Genomic DNA, 17,607 nt, shown 5'->3' with positions numbered 1-17,607 from the left:
CTTTGCGATCAGCAGAAGCATTTTTCAATCCCAGCACAAGCCCGGACGGCCTGGATCTCTAGGCAATATAACTGAGCCCTGCCCCACTAAAAGCCATGGGAAGAAGTACAGAAAGTTCCCTCTCATCAGGGAATATAACCCAGGATTCTTCCTTTTCTCCCTCAGTAATATTTTTTAGTATTTTCATGAAAAGTAACATACCTTAAGTCTGGAGGAGAGTAACCCTCCTCTCATAGTCTTCTTGGTTTGAGCACTGAGTTGACATTTGGGGGTTTTCATCTTGTCAGACAGAAGAAGGAGCAGCAGCAAGTTTCCCCTGGGTTTTGTCAAAGCTCTAACCATTGTAGAGATGGGTGAAGTAGCAACAAGAGTCAGTACTGCTATTTTAAAAAACAATTTAGGTTTATTTCGGAGAGGATTCCAGGCTAAGACGCCCAAAGCAACACCTGATCACATCATCAATTTAAACATATCAATTTAAACACATCATCCAACATAGCTTTTGGTATTTTTCTGCTGGCTAGCCTCTTGTATAGTGGTTTTGAGGATCCCAGTCAGCTGGCATCTAACTGTACCCACATAATGCGTATAGTACAGAACCTGTCCATATGTTCCAGATTCCATTCCGGAGGCTGGTTACAGGTAGATCAGTACTGTACAGCTCAGACACACAACATCCATCTCTGCATATGGCCTCAAACCTGACCTCTGTCTCTTCACCTTGGACTGGCTTCCATGAAATAATAAATAAAAGAAGTCAGACTCCCATGAGCTACCTAGTAATCCAGCTATAGGCCCCACAGAAAGCTCTGCCAGCAGCATGTCTGCCACCGCAGAGAGGTCTGTGCAAGATAATTCTTTTCCTCCTTTCAGATAGGGGCTGTCATGCTGGAGTTTGTTTTTTTGCTATCTGATCTGGCTGTCTTAGGTCTTGCATCTCTGTTGCATCACCATCTGCCAGATAACTCTGCTCTCAAAGTCAGCCTTTGCCATGCATAACATTGTGGCATGTCTCTCCATCTTTGAATCCAGTGCAAAGTCTGTGTAGAGATAGTGTCTGCAGAAACCTAGAATTATTTTGGAAATCTAACTAGATGTAGTGATTTTTTTAGCTATGGCTAGAGTGACTCTAAAGCTTAAATTTGTAAAAGGATCTGGGCAAAGACACTGTATGATCTTCAAAAATGAAAAGGATGGCATTCACTGTGTATCTGAAGGATACCTCAGCCTTTCTGAGTATAACTTACTTAATTCATCAAAAACTCCATGAACCTGTTTAGTCTTTAAAAGTATTTTGTTGTGGGGTTTATTTTTTTTCTCTTAAGTACCCAATTTAGAGTTTGTCTGGAAAAATAAATGTTTTCATTATTCCCTCCTGTAGTATTTTTCTATTTATTTTCTATTCCTAGGCATGTCTCAGAAGAATGGAACTTTGTTGGCTTTCCTTTGAAGTCTATTGTTACTTCTCAAATTCTGTCCTCCTCAAGCACAGTGGTGACACTGGCAGATTTCTGATGCTTTGAGCTCTTTAAGCTGCATGTCCTTTCCGTAATGGCATTTAAAGCAAGATCTAGTTTTATCTTAAGCATGGAATTTAATTTCAACCAAAGGCATTGGCTCATCTTCTGCATCTAACTCAGTACATAGCAGGTGTGTTGCAAGAATGCAGTACATTCATGGGGATCAAATGGTCCTCTGGAATGCAAAACCAAGCCTGGTTCTTATTTTCTAAAATCTATCTGAAAAAAGCTTCTCTTTAGTTTGACTTGGCTTCTGAGTGGATATTCTCCTCCTTTATTAGTACCAACATTGCTAAAGTGTTCTCAGAGACTTTGAACATGTTTGCAATTAAATTTGTTAAAAACACAAATATTTATTTGTTGACCCACCTGGACATGTTCCTGTGTGACCTAATGGAGGTGATCCTGCTCTGGCAGGGGAGTTGGACTACATGATCTTTTGAGGTCCATTTCAACCTCTAACATACTGTGATTCTGTGAACACAGTTTGATACTGAAAAGCATTTCTGCAATCAACATTACAGTAGTTAACTACATTAATTCTCAAACAAGGCTTGGCTTGATGTCAGTAATCCTGGTGTATGGCAATTTCCAGAATTTAAAGTCAGAAAGGTTTACTAGATTGACTAGTCTGCTCCTGTCAGATTTAATTCCCCCTGGACTCCCAAGTGCCTTCCAGTGCACACTCCCGATCTCCTTCTTCACATAATAAGGGTCTTTTCACGTCGGATCAAATGTCCACCTAATCCAGCATCATGCCACCCACATGGACCATAATCCAGTAAAGAAAGAAGTGTGTAGTTGGGTAAAAATATGTATTTCCCTGTGGTATACTACTTTATCTTTGAATATTAATACTCTGACCATTTTCCAGCTCAGGGTCCTCCTAAACTGGCTGCAGTTTTAGTGTTCAGTACATATTTGATCACCTTCAATAGATTTCCCTTCCTTAAGCCTGTTATTAACTGTCCCCATTAATTCATGTAAACCTTCAGTACCTACAACATGCTGTGGTACTCTCTTCCCCTCAAGTAAATATTTTGCTTTGTTTACACTTCCACCCCTTAATTTGTTTAGGGTATAAGAAGGCCATCAGTATGCAGAATTTTCATGTGCCAACACTTGTGCACACTCATCAAGTCACAAAATAAACATACCAAGCCCTGAAGAAGTGTCAGCACTGCACTTCTCAGGCTGACTAAGGCTTGCTCTACCTGTTCTCCAGGCTACTAGCACAAGCCACCTTCTCTCCAAACATGGAAGTGTTGCTGTGAGGTGGTACCTAAGCTAGGTATCACCTTTTCACTTGGGAGTTGACTCAGAACTTATGCTTGTGTATGGCTGCAGAGTGCTGTTGTGTTTCTCTATAGCTTTTAAATAACTTGGTACTTTTCTCTGTCCTCACAGATTTTTAAATGCTACTTCCAAAATCTAAAGCCTGGAAGTCTTTACTTGTGTCCGTCCATCCATCCATCCATCCATCCATCCATCCATCCATCCAGTTCCACTGCAAACCTACTAAAGTTATAGATGAAAGGTAACCTTTTCCCTACTGCTACTCCTTATTTCCCAGTGTTCCCATTGAAGGCCTGCATCCGTCCTTCCAGCTGTAGCATTACACTGGTTATGTACAGCTGCTCATCTAATGTAGTTTTACCTGTGTCCGGGTATGAGGAAAGCAACCAAACTTCAGTTTATCAGACACCTTATATCTGGAACTGGAATTATGAGGTCTCGTCTAGAACTAGCATCAATTATCCAGAAAAAGTTTAGTTACATTCAGTATGGCATTTCCATACCATTGTCTCCTGATCTGTCGTGCATTAGTGATAAAGACATGACATCATCCCTGAAGTTGTCCCCAAAGGTATCGTAATCATGCAAAATCCTGCTTCTGACTGCTTTTTTTTTGTTAGACTTCCTTTTAGGAGATACTGGAGAGGACTTTCACTTAACCTCTGCTAGATTTTGCTTTTGTGGGATTGTTATTTCCTTTTTGTCATGAGAACTCCTGAGAGACACTGCTCCTCCCTAACTATTTCTGAAGAATCTAAACTGGAAGGAACTCAAACAGATAGTTTCCTTTTTAGAGAATGTTTGTCTCTATGGATATTGCTGCTAGGAAATCTTTTCTCTGGTGCTGATGACTGTTTAGAACTTGTATATTTTTAGTTTAGGTTTGTTAGGTATAATATCAATTTAATCAGGCTTTTGATAATATTTTTATTATGACTTACTTCCTCTCTGTCTTCCTTCTCCACCCAGACACACACAGCCTGTTCTTCCTCTGAGTTTCAGATGAGGAACTTCTGCCCACATGTTTCTTGTGTGGTCTGTAATCATAGGCTGTATTTCTTAAGTGTTTGTTTTTCTTTATTGTTGTATGAAAATTTTGCATTTATGAGATAAAAACATTCATACCTCCATGACATGTTGGGAGAAAATTACAGCACTTTGAGAGGTCACAAGGAAGCTGCACAGGCAACTTGAGTGTGGATGCAAGACATAAATCCAGTAGGCAGGACAAGATACTAGGATTGTATTGTAGACCCAGTTTTGAGCACTCCTGATTTTAAAATAGGAAAAGAAGAAAAATTATTCTTCCTGCATTATTTCTTGAGGTGGGCCATTTAAAGACAAGTCATCTTTTTTTTTTTTTTCCCATTAAGCAGGAGGTTAATCAAGCAATTAAGATCTAGAGTTTAAATCACAGAATCAGAGACTGGTTTGGGTTGGAAAGGACTTCAAAGACCATACAGTTCCAACCCCCTGCCATGGGCAGGGACACCCTCCACTACCAGGGAGGGGACATCCACAACTTCCAGGGAAACATGTGCAATGGGCCTTACAGAGAAGAATTTCTTTCTAATGCCTAATCTAAATCTACCCTCTTTTAGACTAAAGCTATTACCATATGCCCTTGCAAAAGTCCCTGTAAAAAAAGTCCCATTGTAGTGGGATGTAAGATTCCAAGTGCAGTGCAGCAAGCTCTTTCAGAGAAATGTCATCTCTATGCTCCAGATGATTTTGCCAGCTATGGAGAGACCCTTTCCCCCCCCATTTTCACAGATCTGCTCCATAAGCAGTAGTGTAGCATTTTTATAAATACGCAAACCTCTCTACACTTGACTCAGCCCTCCAGAAGACGTTGCCTTCTTCCAGGCCAAATTGGATGCCTTCACTCTGCATGATAGTACTGGCCAGTTCTTCTAACAGTCATCTTTTAGTTTTTAAAATAAATAGAAGGCATGTTTTCTCTCTTTTGATGATCCTGCCTCTTTGGACTCCTTAATCATCTCCATCTGATGACGCCCCTCTCCCCAAGGGAATTCTCTGCTGGGGTAAAATTTGGCAGTACAAGTTTTTACAAAAGCATTTCCTGGACTAAGGTGGAGCAGAACAGCATTCTGTCAGTTCTGAACTGGTGTAGCCTCTCTTGGGGAGGATAGCCTGCTTATGTAAATTAGAATTGCTTATGATAGGGAAAGCACTGCATTTATTTACCCTGGGATTGAGTCAGAGCTGTTTCCATTTGTGAACTGGAGAGCAGTAACTCAATTCCTCCCACATGTGCATATTCCCCAGAGAAAGTGGGTCTAACTAGAGGACAGAGTTTGGATCAAAGGCTATTGGAATTGCACAAAAAAGATAGACAACAATGAAAAACAAGCATTTAATTGGATTTTATCAGAAGAACTGCCAAATGAATACCGTGCCAGGAAACTTTACCTGCAGCTCTTCATTGCAGTTCTTCTGTCAGAAAAAGCTACACCTTCTTATCTGTGCTGTTACTTGAGCAATGTCTCACAGCATCTGAGGTTGGGGGCACGCATCCAGGATATTGTAAGTGTGTCATTGCCAAGTCTGTAAATACAGTTCATGTTTGTTGGCAGTTCCTCTGTCCATTAACATTACATCATCCTTAGACCAAACCCATGATAATGAATACAGTTTCAGTCCAAGTAATTCAGCTTCTGACTTAAAAGTCCCCAGTATAAAAGGTGACATCAGTCCACAGATGCCAAGTACTCTAAATAGCTTACTTCCTTTTCCAGTACCTATCCTGTTTGTGAGATTTAGAAGTACTAAAACCAAGTTTGTTTCAAGGCAAACAAGACCACTAGGAGCTCAGATCCTTTTGAATCTGAACAGTTACCAAGTATCTTCTTCTGCAATTCTGTAATTTTTAAATGTTCTGTGTCACCAGAACAGCAATGCAACTCTTTGATCACTGTAGAAAAGAATGAGGGAGTTCAGTATTGTATTTCCACCAGCTGCTTTTAGCTTCTTCCTGTTTTATACTGTTTTCATGACCTTTTAACTCGGATCAGTTGTGTTGCTCAATAATGGGAAGATCCCACAACTATTTTTTCAGCTTCATCTCTGTGTAATTCCTATACTTTGTTTTCAGCTAGACAAAGGTACTGAGATCACTGAAGCAGTCATTGCTCTGTCAGTGACAAAGTCCTCCAAACCCTCTTTTAGCTGTTCTAAATCTTCAGCTTCCCTATAGAGTTCCTTGTTGCCTAAATTGCATGTGAGCCTTTGATTCAAGTCCTCCTCATGACTAGCATGAATTTCAACATATCCTTGGTAGTGCACTATAAATACACAAGAGGACAGTTTTCCTCAGAATTCTGCTGAATCTACCATTGGTCCTTCCTCCTCCTTGTGATACCTCTAGAGGATGTGAACTCAGGTGTTTTCTAGGGCTATGGTGGGTGGCAGCACCTTCCTCATTAACAATTCAGTTTCAAGTCAAACTTCTAAGCCAAGCAGATATGTGAATATGGGAAAAGGTATGATTACTGTGCTTGAGGAGGATCTCGCCCTTCTTATTTCCATTACCTGAGACGGGTGAAAAGAGCACTTTTTCTGGATGCTGTTATTAACAACTTTGAATATTCCAAATGGTGATTTTCCTTTGAGACATGATGCAGGAACTATATTTCTCTGAATTACAAGTTACTGTTTTTGACTTCTCACATCTAGTCACCCACACTTTTCATTTCTGGTAGCATTCTCTCTCATTCTTCCCATATAGTTTCACTTGCAAAATCAAACAGTGGTCTGAGAGCTTGGAACTATCAGAAGATATTCATTCTTTAGAGGGGGAGCACAAGTGGTCTCAGAAGTGAGGTGTGTCTGGATCTAGGAAAGACAGTCATATTGAGAGCAATGGGGGAAATTATATTAGCACCCTTTGAATGCTCAAGACTGAGGAGGTCAGACTATCCAGAACTATGTAGCAAGACAAGGGTTGAATATCGGGGCACTCAGCCCAAGAAAAAGTAGAGGAGATGCAAAAAGTTTCACTTACATTACAAATTATACCGGTAGTAATTTTCTTAGTATAAAAGCACCCCACAGCTTGACATTCTAGGTGCTTCCTAACCATCTCTATTCGACCTTTGTCATTTCGCCAGTGTCAGCTACAGTAGCAGCTCTTGAACAAAGCTGATCATCAGGGATCTGGCAGGTCTGGAGCAGAAAGTAGATTAATCTCAATGTCTACAGCATAATAAATCAGTATAAAAAATGGTTACATATTGAATTCAGTACTGTGAAAACTCACTGAAAACCAAAACTACAGTGACAGGGATGCTTCCCAGTTTAAGTTATTCATGAATCAATACATATTCCACAGACACATCACGTGTACACAGAGACCACTGCATTTCTCCTCTTCTAGTGAAAGCTGCAGATAAAGAAGTCACTAAAGCCTAACTTACCAAGTGTGGGTCTGGACCTCAACAGATTTGTCACCAAGGCTAGTTAAAAGCTCATAAAATGTCATCGCAAGTTCCTAAGTGTCAGATTTTTAAACACTCAGATGAGACACACAAGGTTTGTGAAATCTACTCATTCGAGTTAGGGGTTTTCAAGTGCTGTTGAAACCTTGTTATGGTCTCAAAGGCTCAAATATCCAGAAATTAAACCTCACTATTGATTTATTGTCTAACTGAATGTGATCAGATGTAGGAGAAAGTCCTTCACAGGGCAAGTGCACAATAAAAAAAACCCCATAAGAGAAGACTGATACTACCATTTAAGTGAAGTTTGCTTGTGCAAGTTTGGGCTTCTAGGTTTCATGTCTGTGTCAGAAGTTTCCAGACAATGTCACCTACCAATTATGCTTGCATTAAAAAAGCATAAAACCCTTAGATTTTCCTAATATTAATTTAATAGGGTAAATAAATCATCTCTACTGAGAGGAAGTCACAAGGCATATTTTACATAGAAATGAGTATCCCTTGAGGACTGTGAAAAAACTGCCAATGGGGATTTTAATGGAAATTAATAACCTCTTTAAAAATAGAATGAGAGCTGCAGATACTTATTAAATGAAATTAAGTACATTTAGAAAATTTTCATGCATCATTCATCAAAACTTAAACCAAGCCTGGGAAATTCATAAACAAACATGAGGCAAAAGAACAGCACTTTGTTAAAGTCTAAAAACTACATTTGTGAAATGAAGCTACAGCTGGGTGGTGGTTGTGCTGACAGGGACTAACCTACTTACAGCCGTGCCCTGTAGCCTGCCGTTTCCCAGAAGAAACTTCATGTTCTAATTATCTATTGTGATTTTTTGCTTGCTTCTACTTACTGTGAACAGAAGCCATAAATCTTGCAGGCATGAACCAGTCCCTATGAAGTCTGATTTCCATCTCGCTAATGCACTGCAGCTACGTATGCTGTTACCTACATGTCAGATTGCTTTGGTGGCGAGGGCAAAACCCAATCCTTTGATGTGTTTTGCAAACAGTTAGAATTAATTAGCATACTATAGGTACCCCGTTAAGGAAAATACAACAATCCCAAACTTCTGAGCGAACCGAGAAGGTACTGATTTAAAACCCGATCTATCTGTGCTTTCTTTTAAACAGGAGGACGTATGAGGAGCAGTGATACGACAAAACCCTCGCAAAGGTCACGGAAAGGAGATCTGGGCTAGTGGGGAATCTTCTTCCCGAACAGATTGCAACCATGACCTTACACCGCAATAGTTGCACAAGGTGAATAAATTATTAAAGTACTCCCACGTATTTGCCTTTAAAGGACGCTTTTCCTCATTGCCCAGCACAGCAATTCATGACCGTTGTGATGAACGGATGCTGTTCCTGCAACCCGCTTACAACGTTTGCGTGGTAACAGGAAAGCCAGAATTGTTTTTTTCCAGCAGTTGAGGTGCTCATGAGACGATTCCCATGCCAGAAAGGGGTGTGGGTTTTAGGGGACCCCGTCTGGCGGGGTGGGTACGTTAATGCAGTTAGCCCCGGGGCAGCGAGAGGCGGCGGAGCTGCGGGAGAGACGCGCGGGTTTAGCCCCGGAAACCAGAGCCAGCCCCGCCTGAGAACGGCGGCTCTGAATATTAAGCAGCAGAAGGGACGGGAGCGGGGAGCCGGCAAGGGGGCGCGGAGCCAGACCGCGGGAAGCTGAGCTCTCTCCGGTCTCCTCCGCAGGTGATGGCCGTTCCGCTGCGGCCCAGAGCCCTCCGCACCGACGCGGCGCGGCGGCGGCGCAGCTAGCACAGCTCCATGGAGGGCAACGGCGCCGTGGGGGAGGAGGAGAGCGGGGCCGGGCTCGGCGCCCCACCGCCGCCGCCCCCGCCCACCCCGGCCGCCCCCTGCGGCTTCAGCTCCTCCCTCTGCTTCAGCGCCGCCGCTGTAGAGCCGCAGACGCCCGCCGGCGACGGCCGGGTGGTGGAGAGCCAGTGGGAGATCAACAACGCCGTCTGCCAGCCGGAGGAGGAGGAAGAGGAGGCGGTGGGGACGCGGGACCGGCCGGCGGAGGAGCCCGATCTGGTGATTGAGGTGTCGGGGCATCGCATCCGGGCGCACAAGTCGGTACTGGCAGCCAAGAGTGACTACTTTCGTGCCCGCGCCTCACGGGACGTTCTGCGGGTGAAGGGGGTGAGCTACGGGGCACTGCGGCTCCTCATTGACTACGTGTACACGGCTCGCATGGGCGAGGTGCGGCATGACAACCTGGCCGAGGTGGTGAGCGGTGCCCGCGTCCTCCAGATGCCTTGTGCCCTGCACTGTGCTGCTGAGGCCATGCGTGCCCAGCTTCGCCTGGACAACTGCTACCAGCTCCTCTGCCTGGCCAAGAAGCAGCGGCTGGCAGAGCTGCGAGAAGCTGCCTACCGTTTCATGAGTGACCACTACCTGGAGGTGCTGCGGGAACCTGGTGTCTACGGCCGCCTCAGTGGCACTGAGCGGGACCTCATCCTGCAGCGGCGCATGGAGGCTGGCCGGCCCTGCTTGCTGGTGGCCGAGGTCAGTGATGCCTTTGAGCGGCCAGGTGGTGGCAGCCGGCCACAGAGCCGTGAGAGCAGCCGGCCACAGAGCCCCTCCTCTGTGGTGTCTCTGGAGGAGAGTGGCTCCCTCATCCACTGCTACCAGGAGGCTAGTGGTGAGTGGAGGGTGCTGACACGCCTGCCTGAGGAGGCCAATGCCAAGGGCTGTGCCATGTGTGTCCTCCACAACTACCTCTTCCTGGCAGGGGGCATTGCGGCCGGGCCAGCGGGTGGTGAGCCCCGGGCCCGGCTCTCTGACAAGGTCTTCTGCTACAACCCTCTCACTGACACCTGGAGCCAGGTGCGGCCACTGGCTCAGCCTCGCTCACAGCTCAAGCTGCTGGCCCTGGACGGTTATCTCTATGCTGTGGGGGGTGAGTGCCTCTTCACCGTGGAGAGGTATGACCCCCGGGCCGACCGCTGGAGCCCTGTGGCACCCTTGCCCAAGGGTGCCTTTGCTGTGGCTCATGAGGCCACCACCTGCAACGGGGAGATCTATGTATCGGGGGGCTCACTATTCTACCGCCTGCTCAAGTATGACCCCAAGCGCGATGAGTGGCAGGAGTGTCCTTACAACAGCAGCCGCCGGCGCTCTGCTGACATGGTGGCCTTCAAGAGCTTCATCTACCGTTTTGACGTGAGCAGTGGCCGTGGTGGGGAGCAGGGCCCCGGTGGTGGGACAGGTGGCGGTGTTGAAGTTTTCCGGTACAACACGGTGGCCAAGCGCTGGAGCCAGTGTGCCAGCCTGCGGCCCAGCGGTGGCCCCATCCAGCCATTCCGCTGTGCTCCATTGGGCAACACCATCTACTGCGTCAACCGGACCGGCACCCTCCGCTTCAGCCTAGCCCAAGATGGTGAGGTGGAAGCGGATGGCGGGCTCAAGGGCACCTTTGACGGGGAGCTTCTTAAAGCTCCCTTGGATGCAAAGGGTGTCCTCTTACCCTTCGTGCTCACCCTGCCTGAGAGGCTGGACAAAGCGGGGGACCAGGAGGGCTCCCTCCCACTGTGAGGTGGCCAGCTTGGCTCTGGCTTCCTGAGCGGGGAGCTGGGTTGCAGCTGTGGGGGACCCACAAAGTCAGAGAGGACCTTCTCTGGTGTGTCTGCAGAGAGGGGAGACTCCCACTTTCCTCCTCTCTTCTCCCAAGATGTTGAGCTGGAGCCATTTGATTGTGACTTGGTTGTAACTCTTCTCATATTTGCTATGCTTTGTATGAAAAGCTGAGCACGTGAAAGGAGAAGCTGCTATAAAGGATAATCTCTGGATTCTGTTTGTGCCAATTCCCAATCTGAGAAAAACCTTCTTTAGACCTGGATTTCTAAAAAAAATTCCTGATGACAGTGTTATAATGGGATGGTTAATGTTAGTGTTCGTCCTGTGTCCACACATAGTTGCAATTTGGGCTGGAGCCTTTTGTGCCATTTGTTTCTTTCTCTCCAGGATGATACAGAGGGATAAACACTGCTGGCAAAGTAGCTTAGCTGCGTTTGTTTTTATGTTAAACCAACTATTTCCTGTGTTAGAGAAGTATAGGAAGGTCATTTCCATCACAGCCTTTCATTCTCAGTGCAATAGATGGTTTAGGGGAGACATGGCACTGTGTGGTCCCAGGAATTTCAACCACAGATGGTTTAACAGATACCAGAACTAAAGTTTTCGGTAACACAAATGTGTTGCCACATGTTTGTATTTGGAATACAAAAAACCCAAAAAAACCCTAAAAGACAAGTTAACCTTTTCAAAATGTGGCATATGATAACAGATATGAAATGTTGCTATGTTCTTCATTTGAAAAAGTCAGTGGTTTCTGTATAAAAAGGACATTGTTTTATTACCTTTTATATCAGATATTTTGAATTGTAACATAAATGAAGCTGTTCAGACTGCAGCTGATTGACGTGATCATGTATGCCACTAGAGTTGGGGGAAATGTTTTGTACTTCAGCTGCTCTTTGATTAACTGCAGGTCAAGGAAAATTAACCTAAACCAGAAGTAAATTCCTTGAAACTGACTGCAGACAACTTAAATGTCTCGCTGTATGTTCAGTATCCTGTGGCAAGAAGCTTTTCCAGCTTAGTGCAAAGCCATCAGAGGAGGACATAGAAAATAGGAACGAGTGACACATGTCTGTTGTGTTGTGCACAAGCATGGTGTTATTTCCCTATCTTTTGATTGAGGGACTGCACTATTTATTTCGATCTAATGATTGATGTAATCAATAAGTCCTTGTTAATTGCAGTACGTTCTGATGGTGTATGTTGTCACTGGAATTCTGAACCGCCTGAGAGCACTGTTTGTGGAGCAGCATCCTAACAAGATGAAATCATGCAAAGCTTCTTCCTGCCTGTGGAAAGTTGGAGCATACTTTTTGTCATGTTACTCAGAACTGGAGAAGTGTAAACCATCTACGCAGTCAGAGTATATTGAAAAGGGCACATGCATTTATTTTATAGATTTTATATTTTAAAAAAATCAATAGGCAAGGCAAATGTTTTAGCTTTACAGTAAATCACTGAGAAACCTTTTCTGAAAAACAGAAGCAGTGTTTTTGCTATTGGCAATTCTGCCTGAAACGGGCATGAACTGTGGAAGGGAATTGTTTATACTCAAAGCTCTAGCATAGTTTCATATTTTAGAAAGATATAGGGACCTTACATCAAAGAAAGCGGATCTTTTTATGTTTTATTAAGATGTTTCTGTTAAACAGGACATTAGCATTCTTATATGCTAGTTCCAAAGGAAGGCAGCAGGCTCTGTCCTAAGAGACACCATCTTCACAACAGAGTAGTGAAGTTTATAGATATTTTTTCCTTCGCTTTCATGTTTTGGCTTTTTTTTTTTTTAACCTGTACTCCATCTGTCTTGCACAGGTTTTTAATAGAGCTGATCTGGTTAGCCATCCTGTAGGTAAGAGTGGGCCAGTCCTCTTTAGCCAATCGGCCTATTCCCTAGTGAGCTAATTAAAGCATCACCCAGGTAGGAGCGGTAGGCCTGCAGAGCCTGATGCTTATCTTAGCCTCAGTACAGGTTGGTGCAGTGGAATTCAGCACCACAGGTGGCATATTCGTTAGTGATTCACAAAGACATTGATTTTCTTTCACTGAACGGTGGACTTAATTCTCAGACAAGAATCCTTGGAAAGGTTGACTCTAAATTAAAATGCAGCGTTGTAGCTTGAGCAGGAAAGAAAGATGATGTGTTTGCCTTCAGCATCATTTTTATGTTAACTGTAGAAAATACATCATACTGTGTAGTGAAACACTAATGTGTGTTCTTAAGCTAAAGACGTGCTAGGCCAGATTCTGGAGTCACCAGAAGCACACAAGGAAATGTCTGTTTTAATCTTACAGTGCAGCACAATTTCATAGTTCAAAATACTACGTAGTATAGCTTTTATACTACTGCATAGTGAGGTATCAAGCCAGCTTTTGCATTCTTATTAATTAAGCATTAATTAAGTATTTTCATTCCTGTTAATGCATAAAAATTCTTCAAAATGAGTTTTGGGAATTCTCCATGATTTAAATTGTGAAAATACGTCACAGACATTTGGAAAAGAACGATACAGATTCCCTCTTCAGGATTTGTTCCTGTACACCATGAAGAAATTTATCTGGACATAATCACTCTACAAACCTGTGGTGGTTTGTATTTTTGCCAGCTCTTATTGTTAGAAAAGGTTGAATCAAGCGCTCACCCGCTTTCACTGTTTACACAGCATAAGTGAGGGCAGAGTCTGGTCTTCATTAGTAGCTGTCCATCAAATCTGTTTCCTTTGTACGCTCTTTGCATAATCACAGCCTGAGGATTGACAGCAGAGGCATGTTTCTAGCCAGATTTCCTACTCTGTGGCCTCTGTTTCCTCCCTGGTAAGCCTGAGGCAGGTTTGCTGAAAGTTGTTTTTTCCCCCCTCAGTTCTATCCTCAGTGTATCAAAAAACACCCCACCAAACTTGGATACTAAAACCAGAATTCAAGTGGATTTCAGGCAGTGAAGACAAAAATTGTCACCCCAGAACTGTCCCCTTATGTTAAACTGAGCAACCACTGTCATGCCGATGCACAGAAGAGCTGAGCAGTTCCCCTCTACCCCACCACAGTTACAGACCTACCTACCCACTGCCTAAACTCCTTTGAAATTGAATGATGTGATTGATACCCAGAGGCCGCCGGTGTGATACGGTTTTATGGTACAAACCAAAGGGCCAGGCCACCCTCAAGTTGTGTTTGCCTATGTTTTGCTTTTAAACCAGGGCTGTTTCCTCTGTTAGCCTGCAGGCTGCTGTACTCGCATGGGGACACAGAGATACACGTGCATGTTCTTAGCTTGCACAGATTCAGTCTGCATTTCCTGCTGCCTGATTGGTGATGGACTGAAGGACCTCTTGGAGCTAATCCCTGATCTCTAAATGGATATGTGTTTTGTATTATATGTTAATTGGCTAAAAATCTCAGAAATTATCCAGTTAGGTGAATTCAAACCCTCATCCTCACAAAGTGATATGAGACTAGGTGGAGAGACATAGTCCTCTCTGCTGTCTTTCTTCTCCATGAATCTCACAGTCCCCTTCTTCCACTTTTAATAGGATGTGCAGGAGAATTTTTCTGCTTCTGTCTCCCTAGACCTGTATTCAAGGTAATCTGCTAGAGGCTATAGGCTTGAATTCCCTTCAGCTGAGCAAGGACTGAAATCAGGCCTCCTACTTCATGTGTGTGTGTTCTCTAATCTAGATGAGTATTTAGAAGAGGCGTTTCGGGACCACCTCCCATGGCTCTTTGCAAATCCTCCAAAACCACACATGGGCTCCTGCGCCATGAGTTCTCGGTAGGTTCCAGGCTCCAGCCTGGGCAAAGAGTTCTCCTGTGGAAAGCTTCTCCAGTCAGGCTCTGTCTGTATTTTGGGTTGCCGGCCTGAGGTGAGGGACTCCATGCACTGTAGCAGGCAGCCAAGCAGGTCATTTCAATTCTTCTCAGGGGCGACTCCTTGGTAAAGGGGCGTTGCAGTGCCTGACATGGAAATGCGGAAAGCCTTTGTTGCTTCTAAGACAAACCCCCTGGTTCCATAAAAGAAACAAGCCTTCATAGCAAATGCTAGTAACAGATGGAACTTTCCTATTTCCATCTATTAGCTGGTTCCACAAAAAGAAATCTTAATTGCAGCAAAGGCATTTGTACAAATTCTGTTTACACTTGGAAACTAAGTCAAAAGAGTAATCGGCAAAGGAAAAACCCCGTTAGATCCAGACCGACACTGTTAAGCAACATGGGAAGGATGCTAATCGTACCCTATTAATGAGTAAAATTGTGCAGTAGCTGATGAAAATTCTGTCCACAAAAAAAATAAAATTCTTTGTAAATAAGTACCTGGTGAAATTTAAAGTGGTAAAAGAATAAATTATTCACATGAAAGCTGTAACTCTCCTGTGCTGTTTGATTGGCTCTCAGAGTGTTGCACCCTGATTGTCGCTATTCATGAGTGGCCTCTTGCTTTTCCTGCTCTGTTGTACCTATTCCATTGACTGCTCCACAGGCATGTTACTCTTTGCTGCTGCAGAGTTTAGCAGTGGTACTGGGGTGACGTGCTTTGTGTCTGGGCTGAGGCGCAGTGCTTTCTACTCGAGTGAACCCACAAGATTTACACAGTGTTGTATCTCTGGGCTTATTTTTGAGTGGCACTGCTCCTGGGAGATTTAGGATGGGGAAGCACTGGTACTGTTGAGCAGTTTAATGAATTTCTTTTTTTTGTTTGCCGTTACTTTGTGCACCAGACTCACACTGGATCTAACAGAATATCTTGTGTAGCTATTACCAGTCTGAGCCTGAGTACTGTGGTAGCAAAGTATGTTTTTATTTGAGTATATTTGTTGCCTCAGCTCCTACTCTCAGATAATTTAATGCAAATTTTCAGTAGTGCCACACATTTAGTAGGTATTTATCCTGACTTTACATTACTGCTGCTAAAACAGAGACTGACCCACAAGCTCAGTAAAACTGTGTACTGAGAATATAAAATCTCACACTTTTCGTTTGGTTTGGTCTCCTGAATGCCCACCAGCTGGAATGAACTCAGCATTTTAGGAATCAGCAGGCTATTTCGGAGGCTCTCCTAACTTCTGTGAGTTATTCCATGGGAAGAAACAGGAGTGTGGGGCAGAGGATTAGGAGGGAAGAGAGTAATTAGGAGTCAAAAATACCTACTCTATGTGCAGTTGAAACAACGACGTAGCATGGAAGGGAAACCAGAGTTGGTACTTGAGACAGTCATGGCTCCAGGGCCAATATTTATCTTTTTTTCCGCCAAGTATTTCTTAAAGAGCCCAAGTCTTTACCACTCCTGTTGTTAGTCTTACTGTTTTGCACCTGCAGTACAGCTCAAACAACAGTGCTCAATAAATGACTTTTTGCAGGAGTCTCGTGCTTTGCTTTCAAGTCTTAGTGGACAAACCTTGGGCAAATCTGTGAAGTCATGAAATAACAATGTCGATGCTGCCACTTACAACAGATTAATGCAAATGCTTTAGACACTGTTCACAGTTCAGGTGAATTTTATGTGTAACTGATGTATTAACAGTTTCGTTTTTGAAGTATATATAGGCAAAGCTTTTTATGTACTCCAACTTATGCTGTAATGAAATAAACACGTGCAAAAAGCTTCTGCTCCCCCTTAGGGATTTCTGGGTAATTGGTGTTTTTTCTTTGTCATCCCTCCAGTCAGAATTATATTTGTTCTTATAAAGCAAAGACAAAATTATGTGGGCTATCACAAAGGTAGAATGGCGAGGAAATGTTTCTAAGGCTAAACAAAAGGGAATGCTTTCATTTCACAGCGCCCTGGGTGTTGGGAACACAAAGTATTCTGCAGTGAAAGCACTTTCTAAGTGCAGACTAAGATAAGCTCCAGTTCAGTTAATTTGTATTTACATTTTTTTTTTCTTGCTAGTATCTTGAAGTACATTATTTATTTACAAACATCACGTACAGGATTTCCCAGGATTCTGTCCTGCCTTATGTCACATGTGTCGGATTTTTGGCCAGGGTATATTTACAGCAGTGGGAGCAATTTAAATTTAAAATTTAAATTCTTTACTTTGTCCCCCACGAACTTTCTTACCAGATCTTTTGCTTGGTGTTAAGTCCTATAACCTGTTTGAAAACCCTTCAGATTCATGGGAACACTCGATGGGGTTGGACTTGGTGGCATTTCTGTTATGCCCAACAAGCCAACTCTACCAATTTCTGCTTGCTTATGTTTTCTTCACAACGGCCAAATTGTGCTGCTGGTTTAAACCTGGAATAACTCCACCAAACCCCTCGGACTGACAGAAAACTTGTTCCATTTGGCCCCAGAGTTTTCAGCTTGTTGCAATTTACTAGGGACCTTAACTGGAAAAGAGAAAGAAAAGCTCTGACAGAATAAGACTCAGGCAATCACTAACCTGAATGCATTTGGTTTTTTTTTAACTTCACTAGAACACAAATTCCTTAAGTCTGTCATTTTCTCTGTGCTGTGAAATAGACATCACAAGAGCCAATGAAAACCAATGAAATTTTATCATCTCAAGTAAATGCTCCTGCTTGGTTCTTTGAGCATTTCAGCCCTACATCTCTCAGGGTCCTTACACCCCAGGCTGGAGCTTCAGGTGTATCCACAGTCTGGTCAGTGATGTGCCTGTGTCCAATAACTTGTGCCACATCTGAAACACTGAAACCACCTGTTGTAGCTCAAAGGGTCTGGGTATCAAAGTCCTCCTGGTTTGGGTACGGAGGACCCCCTGTTATCACATTTC

At 43.7% G+C, this 17,607-nt stretch overlaps 1 protein-coding gene across 1 annotated transcript; it reads left to right on the top strand.

Moving 5' to 3' along the window:
• Window positions 1-9,061: 9,061 nt before the first annotated feature.
• Window positions 9,062-10,831, top strand: KBTBD11 (kelch repeat and BTB domain containing 11; the record flags this gene model as incomplete). Its single annotated transcript, XM_084262596.1, has 1 exon — window positions 9,062-10,831. The coding sequence occupies one exon, from the start codon at window positions 9,062-9,064 to the stop codon at window positions 10,829-10,831; it is 1,770 nt and encodes a 589-aa protein (XP_084118722.1).
• Between the last annotated feature and the right edge of the window lie 6,776 nt (window positions 10,832-17,607).

The sequence above is a fragment of the Gallinula chloropus genome (assembly GCF_964237585.1).
Source record: "Gallinula chloropus genome assembly, chromosome: 3".
Classification (NCBI taxonomy): Eukaryota; Metazoa; Chordata; class Aves; order Gruiformes; family Rallidae; genus Gallinula; species Gallinula chloropus.
The sequence above is the reverse complement of the archived record's forward strand: the minus strand, read 5'-3'. Positions and strand labels throughout refer to the sequence as shown.